General features: G+C 34.0%; 1 protein-coding gene across 1 annotated transcript in view; it reads right to left on the bottom strand.

Annotated features, from left to right (window-relative positions):
• Window positions 1–5,255: 5,255 nt before the first annotated feature.
• LOC132729698 (E3 ubiquitin-protein ligase listerin-like) overlaps window positions 5,256–11,262 on the bottom strand; it is a 44,351-nt gene continuing 38,344 nt past the window's right edge. Inside the window, exons 26-31 of the mRNA XM_060715522.1 lie at window positions 10,394–10,523; window positions 9,826–9,913; window positions 9,148–9,178; window positions 8,651–8,679; window positions 8,310–8,477; window positions 5,256–5,902 (exon numbers count right to left, since the gene is read on the bottom strand). Of these exons, the coding sequence (XP_060571505.1) occupies window positions 5,843–5,902; window positions 8,310–8,477; window positions 8,651–8,679; window positions 9,148–9,178; window positions 9,826–9,913; window positions 10,394–10,523 (506 nt within the window). The 3' untranslated portion in view covers window positions 5,256–5,842. The remainder of the gene's footprint in view (window positions 5,903–8,309; window positions 8,478–8,650; window positions 8,680–9,147; window positions 9,179–9,825; window positions 9,914–10,393; window positions 10,524–11,262) is intronic.

The raw sequence follows: 11,262 nt of genomic DNA, 5'->3' as shown, positions 1-11,262 counted from the left end.
TTGATTCATTTAACAGATTGCATTATTTGAAATGGACAAAGGCAGTATTGCATGATACTTTTAGATCTACAAAGGGCATTTGATACAGTTGAACACACTATCCTGCACTTGAAGAAGTTGTTTTTCTTCTTCTTTATGAAACTTCAAGCATCTGCCATATATAATGACATTCTTACATGGTTTAAGTCTTATCTCTGATAGTAGCTGGTTGATGTGGCTGGTACTTATTCTACTACTGCTCTGAGTACCTATGCTGTCCCCCTGATGTTCATTTTAGGTCCTCTTTTATGTCTAATATATGTCAATTACATGTCTTCAACCCTAAGCAATAAGCTTTTATTATAATGCACAGGCACGAGTATCAGACCTTGGATGAAAAAATATGGCCAGATTGATAAAAAAAACCTGTGTTCATCTTAAAAGTGTCAACAACCAAAATAAAATGTAAATAATGACCCCCTTTAAAAAATACTTCAAGTTGAAAGTATATTTTTAAAGGGGATCATTATTTACATTTTTTGTTTTGGTTTTTATAAACACAGTTTTTTTTTATCAATCTGGTCATCTGGTCATATTTTTTCTTCCCAGGTCCGATACTCGTGCCAGTGATTATATGCTGATGACTCAGGAATCCTTGTGTCTCATAAATTAAATCTGAAGAAATTCTTTCTTATAACATGAGTCTTATAAGATTGCTTAATTGACTATAAATTGCCTTTGCATCTTGGCAAGACAGAGTCTATTCTTTTTTGGTTTAAGTTTCAACTTAACCTGGCCCTAGCCTCCAGGTCACATGTAATGGTACTGCTATAAAGTACACATCTTTTGTTAAGTATTTAGGTGCAAATCTGGATCAAATTCTTTTGGCGTCGCCCTTTGATGCTTTGCATCAATGCTTTTCTTGTAAGGTCATAGAACGCTCCAATTAACATAGTCTGGAGTTCCTTCCCCTTTCGCTACGCAAAGAATACTTGTTAGATGCCGGGAACCAGAATACAATTAACATAGTTCTGGCTTCCGAAACTGTATAAGCCGCTTTTTAACATTTTTGTTTTTCATCTGATGCGGCATTCACGCCATGTCTTAGTATATAAACGGGTACGCTGAAGACCTTAAGCTAATAGTGAAATCATTCAACAGGGTGGAATGTCTTTTATACTTGAGTAATTTTACAATGGAAATAGGGCAGGTGTATATAAGTCAAGTGAAATAAAACAGTATCTATGTTGTCATAGGTCAGGTATATATAAGTCAAGTAGTATCTATGTTGTCAGATCGGCTAATTTAATGCTGTACGCAGTAAAGGAAGACAAACCTATGTAATAAAAATCAGTTATGATGTTATTATATATTTGTGTATCAGTATCAAGAAAAAAAACACTTGATTAAAAGTTCAACAATTTTGCAAGCACATACTAGTAACTAACATACATATGTGACCATGTCAATGAAAGTGAATCAATCTGAAATGCCTTAAGAAAATAAGGAAACGATATTAAAATTAATATTTTTTAGAGGAAAACTCTTTGTTAAAGGGGAATAATTCTGGAAATAGTGGTGTTATTTAGTTGTGGAAAGTGTCACATATGATGTGGTTGGTGAAAAAAGAACATACGAGGGGCATATTTTAATTAGTGGCAACGGCAGCGCGTTATTATAAATAAGACATACTCGGGGAAAAGGATTAGTAGAGTCCTTCAAAATATTCACTATGGACCTCTACACATTTTAACAGCCTCAGAATCCATTCCAAAAAGGCATTTTTGAACTGTTCTTTTGGGTACACTATTTATACACTGGTAGAGAGCGCTTCCGACGGCACTTCGGGTTTCGTACCGGCGAACTCGAAGGCAAGATTTGTTGTATGGATTAAACCTAAAGTCACAAGGAGAGAGGTCAGGAATATGAGCGGGATGTAGTAAAACCTAATTTTTCTGCTCCTCTAAATAAGCTTGAACTAAGGCTGACCGGTGCGCAGGTGCATTAACATGGAGTATTTTTATCCTGCGCAACCGGACCTTTGGCTCTTTGTAATGTAGTGATTACAGCAGTGGCACAGCGACACGGGCCACTATTCTATCACTGTCAAACATAAAATGTACGAGGGTTGTCCCAAAATATCGTAGACAAAGTCTGTTACTCAATCAATTATAATACAATAGAGTCCTCCAGCTAGGGAAAAGTCAATACACCTTTTATGTGTGTCTTTGCGAAATAAAATCAAAATACCTCCAAAATTGACCAAGTTATCAAACTTTAAAGAATGCTACCTATACATACCCGGCGCCCGCCGTCATAAATGTCATGACGTTATAAGATTTTTTAAAATGTTTTTCAAAGTATTCACCGTGTTTCGCAATGCACTGTCAGTGTGAAGCAAACCATTTATCATAAATGTTTTCAAAACAGTCCTGCTTCAATGTACTCAACACTCGCAGAGTTGAGTTTCCTGGCGGAGTTCGCTGAAGTTTTCGAACCTGTGACCTCGTAATTGTGATTTCAAATAAGGAAACACTGCAAAGTCTTGGGGCGTACAGAAGTCTCTGAAAACCTATCACATCAAGTTCAATCTGTGTCTCCTGAGATCTATGGCAAGGTGCATTATCTTGATAAAATATAATGTTCTCCATGTTGTCAATTAATGCTGGACAATTCTTCAACTTAACACAGTATTCAATGACATTGCGTTGCGCCGCATTTTCATCTGACGTCACCATTTTGGGCATTTTCAAAGTAGCACTGCTGTTACGTATTATGCTACAGACTTTTTCAAATTAACGTTACATAAACGTCTGTTGGTGATATTACGTAAAAATGAATGACGTAATTCCACATGAATGTAAATCCCATAATTATTATTATGTTAGAAGTTAAAGGCATTACTTTAAAAAGCATGCTCTCAACACTGACTAATATTTTATCGTGCTCCGGTTATGTTGTACTGTTAAATATAAAACCCTGATAAAAAGCGTTACCTAATATATTAGCTATTGACTTTAAGTAGGTAAATTAACAAATGACCAAGGAAGATATCTGGTAAATTTTATTAAGTTATGACGTCAGGTTGAAGAGAAAATAATGTAGTCTACGACATTTTGGGACAACCCTCGTACTAACTCTTTCAACGCTCTTGCTACGTCGAGCAAGAACTTGGCGATCGCTTTTTTTCACCTACTCACATTTTCTTACCGAGTTTATTGTCGGGCTCAAAAAAAAAACCATAAAGCCACGTTTCATCCCCTGTGACAAGTTCTCACAGGCGTCTAGGGTCTCGATCTTTGAACCTAATCAATAAAGCCGAGGCTTTTTAACCCGTTCCCTTTTCCGGTCAGAAGTTTGCAATTGCTGGATTCAACGAGCGCATTTTTTCCTTAACTTTTCTTTCAATATGGAAAACACATATGACGCACAAAGGCCCGATATGGCACTTTTCTTCTCCACGGTATATCTTGCATTTTGATCAACTATGGTTTTGACAGTCATGTTGTTGTTGTTTTTTCAGCGATAGCGGAAATTGGCCGCCTATGGCGGGAATCATCCTTAACATTTGTTTATTTACCTATTGTTAATTCTTGATTACCTGCTTATTTTTTTTAAATTACCTATAGAATGTCAAGTTCCTGTGCCATGTTCACAATCAGTATACAAAACCACATGTATTCAAATGACCTGCTAAAATTTCATTGCACGTGCAAATCGTACGAAAATAGACTGTTGGTTAGAAAAATCAATAATCTTTCCCACGGTATATTATGCATGTACTTTAATGTGCAAATTTTGATTATAAAGAAGTAAGAGGGAAAAAACATTTTTGAAGGAAAATAAAAAGTAAAAGGGGATAATGCTGGAAATATTGCTTCAATATGAAGCGCGTCACATATGTTGTGGCTGGCGATAAGGAACATATATATGAAGACTGAAGTAGATACCTTGAGAAATATATAAGTAATAGTAAAAATACTTTACTTTTCGGTCTGAACGCGGACTCAGAAGCCTGGGCAATCAGAAAAAAACCTCTCCTACTTCCAATCGCAATTTCTCGGCCCTTTCCGTAAGTCTTCGGTTATTATAGATAATAGCCGAGAAAGTTCCGATTGCGTCTACTTCGTATAGTCAAGCTAAATATGGGCATAACCAGAGACATAGATAACATCTATGTCTCTGGCATAATTAAGACTTCTAGAAACTGGGCATTGTAAAATGATGGTACAGGAGGGCGGGATACAACTAGTAAAAACTTGATAAAGTCCGATTGGCCTTTCAGTTTTCATTTTGGATAATTTTAGTTGTTAAACCAAAGATGCTAATATATGTAAAACATAATTCAACCTTTAATAAGAAAACCATTCACCAGCGCATCCTGTACTACACATCAAACATCTAAACTCTGAGTCATGTCAATTCATAATGTTTGTTTTTAATGCGAACATATATGACTGTATTTATATTATTTTGTAGATCATATTTCATATCGTCGTTAGACCAGACTAGTTTAATAAACCTCGTACTTTCAACCATTCAGTGATTTCCATTAGGTTTTGTCCAATGAAATTGTTCGATTTTTTTTTAAAAACATTTTGATGCTTTTCATTCACTTAATAACCACCAACTTGACATTGAATACTACCCTATTAAATCAGAGCATCATACTCTCACTGTGTAAAGACTCAAATCTTATCTCAAGGTGACCTACGAAAATTGACACCAGACCAGGTGATCAACTAAACTTGAGACCATGTGATCACTACACAACTTAACTTTCAGTCTCTTGAGTCCATAAAAGCTTTAGGTGACAAAAAGATATAACTTTGAAGTCAACGATGTTAACTTGTCAACCATTAACTAAATACTCATTGATTTTCAAATGACAAATATATACAGCTTAGATTTTTTATATATTTTATCAAGAATTTAATCACTAAAGATATTACAACAAAAGTCTTTCTGAGGGTATCAAGAAATTCATCACATTGCTAAAAAGGTTAAATTTTTGAAGGTGGTTTATAGGTGACATCGATACTGTTAAGGTCACTTTAAGAAAACTTAGTAACTAAGATGGGGCAAGATTTCAGATGACGATTATAGGTTATTCTATATATATATATATATATATATATATATATATATATATATATATATATATATATATATATATATATATATATTACCATGGCAACATTGTAGTCCCTCTTTACAGATATATCAACAACAACACACTATACATATTTTCATATGACTTATATTTAACTTCTGAGTTAATATTTTTTTATTATAAATTCAATTTTATGTCAATAAAGTGAAACAAACAAAAAAAATGTCATAAATATGAGTAGTCTTCAATTTGACCTTGACATTGTGTAAGCAGTATATATTTAGGTGTAAAACAATACTCATAGAGTGTCCGATTAAAGGGATATGCTCACTTGCATTGATATACATGTACATTGTTTAGAAAAGACAAATACTAGGATCTCACAAATAAAGATCATTATAAAAACAAGTTCAAGAAATTGTTATAACACGAGCCTCTAACATGCACGTATTTTTGTTAAAAGATATAAAGAATGATTATCTTAAAACCTCTACTCAAATGTCTCAAATATTAAAACATGTTTGTTAAACATTTTATTGTCACTAAATTTAAATTTTTACAGTCACATATATATCATCATTGATAATATGATTGTTAAAACTGATAAATAATTTCAACTGACACCATGAGAAAAAACTGAATAAAAATACAATAAAAATGAGAGCAGGGGCGGAGCTAGGTCAAAATACATTACTGCAGAGGGGGCGGAGCTAGGTCAAAATACATTCCTGCAGAAGGGGCGGAGCTAGGTCAAAATACATTCCTGCAGAGCGGGCATGTACAGTTATGACTAGTGTTGAACCATTTGTACTGAAAAAAAAAGAAAACATTTATCATTTATATTACAACAGAAATATGTAGGTCAAGTGAGAGTTTGAAATAAAGATATCAGAGTACACACACCAGTTATATGATACATGAAAAAAAACAAAATGTTTCACTTTCAATGTAATTATTATTTTTTCTGTAGTCAAAATATTAGATCATTTGCTTACTCCGTCTTTCAAGAATAATTATTCTAATTTTTAGAAAATGACCCAAAATTGAAAAGCATTGCAACATGTTTCAATCAAATCACGTTAAGAATAACACAAAAATACAATTTTCAACTCATTTCTCAGTATATTTTTTATTGATCTTTTGCATATCTTTCTGTTTAAGTACCAAGGTTGATCTATGTAATAATGTCAAATTTTACGTTTTTAAGCTTTTGGACCTCAGTGGAGTCCCCATTAATAACTTTCTTTAGTATGAAACATCAAAGCCCAATCTTAAATTTCATATTTTGACACAACATACTTATAATGATATACTTAGAAAAACTGGCACCTTTCAAACACTAAATGTTTCACAATCAATTTATCTATGACTGCTAGAAATGTAGGTAAAAAAAGTAGACAATGTCCATCCAATGCAGAAACTACAGTATAACAACAAACAAGAGGGCCATGATGGCCCTGAGGTCGCTCACCTGTATATAGGCCTGCCCCCTCCTTCCTTCCTTTCTCCCTCCCTCCCCCCCCCCCCCCCCCCCCCCGGCAGGGCCAATTTTAACCTAAGGGCTTTTATTTGAACAAACTTTGTAGACACTCACTAGAAAATGTTTCATGCTTAACATCTAAGCTCTAGCTCATTGGGTTTTTTAAAAGAAGATTTTTTAAGTTTTTACGTTAAAAACAATGACACCCCTGGGGCGGGGCCAGTTTGTAGACACTTACTAGAAGATGTTTCATGCTGAATATCTAAACTCTAGCTATTTGTTTTTTTTCCAAAGAAGTTTTTAAGTTTTTGCTATACACATATGAGGAAAATCAAATACCCCCGGGGCGGGGCCAATTTTGACCCCAGGGCTTTTATTTGAACAAACTTTGTAAACACTCACTAGAAGATGTTTCATGCTTAATATCTAAACTCTAGCTATTTGGGTTTTTTCAAAGAAGATTTTTTAAGTTTTTGCTATACACATAGAAGGAAAATCAATGACCCCCGGGGCGGGGCCAATTTTGACCCCAGGGCTTTTATTTGAACAAACTTTGTAAACACTCACTAGAAGATGTTTCATGCTTAATATCTAAACTCTAGCTATTTGGGTTTTTTCAAAGAAGATTTTTTTAAGTTTTTGCTATACACATAGAAGGAAAATCAATGACCCCAGGCCAATTTTGACCCCAGGGCTTTTATTTGAACAAACTTGGTAGACACCCATTAGAACATGTTTCATGCTAAATATCTGAGCTCTAGCTCTTTGAGTTTTTTTAAAAGAAGATTTTTTAAGTTTTTACTATAAGCATATAAGGAAAATCAATGACCCCCTGGGGCGGGGCCAATTTTGACCCCGGGGCTTTTATTTGAATAAACTGGGTAGACACTCATGAGAAGATGTTTCATGCTAAATATCTTAGCTCTAGCTCTTTGGGTTCTTTAAAGGAGATTTTTTAAGTTCTTACTATATGTATATAGGGAAAATCAATGACCCACTGGGGCGGGGCCAATTTTGACCCAAGGGCTTTTATTTGGACAAACTTGGTAGACACTCACTAGAAGATGTTTCATGCCAAATATCTAAGCTCTAGCTCTTAGGGTTTTTTAAAAGAGGATATTTAAAGTTTTTTCTTTCGGTTGCCATGGCAACCAGAGTTCTGCATGGAATTAAATTCTTTGAAAAATATTTAAAGGTGACCACCAAAGGAACATTCCTGTGAAGTTTTAATAAATTGGTTTAGTGGTTTATGAGAAAATGTCATTTAAAGTAAAAGTTTACGGACGGACGACGGACGGAAGGACGACAGACGAAAAGCGATCACAAAAGCTCACCCTGTCACTTTGTGACAGGTGAGCTAATAAGCTGCCAATCCCTTTACCTGTATCCCCACAAAAATTCAAACACTTAATCAAATGCAATTAAATGTTATTACAAATTCAAAATAACTGTTATTTTTTTAAACTGAACTGGGGCTTCCACTTATCTTCACCCCAACAAAATATCAAAAGAGCCGATTAGACAAAACTACATAGTCGTTTTTGGGAAAGCAAGGCCAACCCCGCCTGTGCTCCTGCGTTGATCAGGATCCATGTGTTTGCTTACCCAACCCCATTAAAGAGAGAAATGAAGGAAACAATGGTCCCGATCGATGCGGATTGAGGTGGTCTGGATCCTTCTAGGTAACGCACTTGTTGGTTTTGTCTGAACCGCAAAAAATTCTTTGCTACAACTTACTAGACAACTGGAATGAAACTTTTTCTTGCAAGTTCTACATGCGATCCTTGGTAACTGGAAGTTTGTGCCATGCAACACATAGAAACATATCATGCACTCATCGACCCCCTCAAATCTCTTGTCTATATTGTTCTTCCATAATCTTAAACCATCCATAATATTACCATTCTGTAAAAGTTTAAAAAAATTATATAAATACTGAATACAGATTTTTTTTTCATTTTAAAAACTTTAAATAAATATTAGAAATTCTTAATTGCTCAATTTAAAAACAAAACAAAAAGATTCTAGATTTTTTTTTCCAAAATGCTCCAACTCGGACTCGCAAACAATAGCTATACAGATTTCAGGCTTAAACCAGACAGTAAAACTTAAAATGTTTTTTTAAAACTATATCAAATACTTAAGCCAATCTTTGGTGCTCTAAACTATTTTTTTATATTCTAATGATTTCTTAGAATCAAACCCTATTTTACCTTCCAATCCATGGGATGATAACAAAAAAACAGACCGATTGGGAGCATTTTGCAGGTGTGTGTGGACTTAGTATCCTACCATTGAATATGGTGCAGTTTATCATAAAAGGGAAGAATCTGTTGACTCTTTTTTAAAAATTTTCAAGCAAAAGGGTTTATTGACTAAATCTATAACTTTACGCGTTAAAAAACTTTTACATTGGTTGGGAAGAATTTAAATAGTATTGTTACCAAACAACCCGGGAGTTGAAAATCTTCAATTTTAAAGCCCTATTTACCCCTGCGGTCCCGTTCCCCCAAAGTTTCTCATAATAAAAGATTTCCGTGGTAAATTTGAGGAAGGGAGTAATCATTTTTATTACTATTCCCCCTTGTGATAGGTCTTGCTTTTATCTGGAATACGGAAAAAAGATATTGAACTGTGGTACAATATATGTTGCATTTCAATTTTAAATACTATACAAATCTTACTTTTTGTCTTAATTTATTCAACAATGAATTTGGTTTGAAACATAAAGGATCATTTATAAATGGACAAATCTACCTTATTTCTGCATTATAAAAGGGCAACAACTAATGCAGGATAAGAAAAATCTAAGTGAGATTCAGAAATGACCAAATTGAATACTTTCTGTAGTACAGATCCCTCATGCAAATGTTCAATACAGTTTGTGTAATGATGTAAGAGTTATGTATTCTTAGGTAGTAAAACTTTTGACAAATATGATGCATACTTTTCACATCCATGCCGTCTGATATGGATATTGACTCATGCATTATAAGAAGGGAGCTGTGGTCTAGTGGTTAAGGTGTCTGCCTCTCAACCCAGGGATCAAGGGTTTGACCCACTAATTGGGTCACAACCATGCTTCTTCATATTAAAAACCGGTACTGGTTGGTTCCAGGAAGCAGACTCGAAAGTGATTAATAAATCTGCAAGGACTTGTTACTGAATCGAGCTTAAAAAATATGCTTAAACCAATATACTACAAAAAATCATCTGGTTAAGGGAAAATGACAAGTTAAACTTTGAACTTTACCGTCATGTCCTGTAGCTGAACGTTGGTCTTCTGAACAGTTCTGATCTCCGATGTACATAATATATTACTAACATGTTTTGTTGTAAATCTGAAATAAAAAGTTAGCAATGATTTGAGCTGTGTCATAACAAAACCAACATAATGGGTTTGCGACAAGCATGAATCCAGACCAGCCTGCGCATCCTCGCAGTCTGATCAGGATCCATGCTGTTCGCTATCAGTTTCTTTACTTGTTATAGGGTCTGTAAGCGAACAGCATGGATCCTGATCAGACTGCGCGAATGCACAGGCAGGTCTGGATCCATGCTGGTCGCAAACACATTATGTTGGTTTTGTCATGGGGAGGCTCAATTATTAATAATTTCTTTCACACATTCTTGAAATCCCAGTCAATGTGACATGATTTATTCTAGCTGGTATTTTCCCCTATTGAACACAGAAGGGCTGAAAGTGTGTGTAAATATGCTACAAAATCACTGTTGACAATCTATATTTAGACATGCACATAACATATAGCTGCTCTAAAACATTTGTCTACAATAAAACTATTGAACAAAATCATACTGACCCATCAACAAAAGCAGACGTCTTCCTGTCCTGACTCATCCACCAGTTTCTAGCCATTGCAGGCATTGTTTTCAGTATTTGCAGGTACACTGCACAGGCTATATGCTGTATTTCTGAGCTACTTTTGGGTTCTGCAATAAAATAATCTTCTTTTTTTTATCAATTCTAAATGTTACATTGAAATTGAAACAGCTATTTTTAAGACTTAGATATTTTAAATAATCTCTTTTTGAATTAAATAAAAAGTTAATAAGTTTCTTTCATACTGTGCACACAGAAATAAATTCTAAAATACACTTCATTTTGCAATATGTCTTTATTTCATATGTCATGCTTTTAAGTAAACACTGAAATTATATTTTGATAATCTTATGAAACTATAAAATATAATTTTCACAGAAGCCAGACTGTACATGTATTTGAATGCAGAAAAGAATATTATCTTAAATAGAAAAAAATATTGTCAAAAATACACTATGCCATAAGTAAATTATGATAATTTACATGAAAACATGAATTTATACACCAGACTATTTTTCAATAACAAAAATGTGACATCATGATTTCATGACATCATGAATGAGAGCACATGTGGCAAAAACTTGATAAAATGACTAAAAAAAGGCAAGAAATAAATATAAATAAAAACTTGTCTGTTTTGTATGTTAGAACAACATATATTTTTACTTGTAACCACCAACTCTTGTCTAGGCGACCCATGAAAAAAAATTACATCTGGTGTTCACTCTGTGATGTATATTTCAATTTTACATGCAAAACAAACAAATATTCTCTATATATGCAACCTTTGCATAATATCTTAGCCTATAATCAATTTTATTAAATTGTTTATTTCTAAATATTTTCATT

The sequence above is a fragment of the Ruditapes philippinarum genome, unplaced genomic scaffold, assembly GCF_026571515.1.
Source record: "Ruditapes philippinarum isolate M1 unplaced genomic scaffold, ASM2657151v2 ctg1519_1_1_1_1, whole genome shotgun sequence".
NCBI classification, from domain to species: Eukaryota; Metazoa; Mollusca; class Bivalvia; order Venerida; family Veneridae; genus Ruditapes; species Ruditapes philippinarum.
This window is presented reverse-complemented; position numbering and strand designations above follow the sequence as displayed.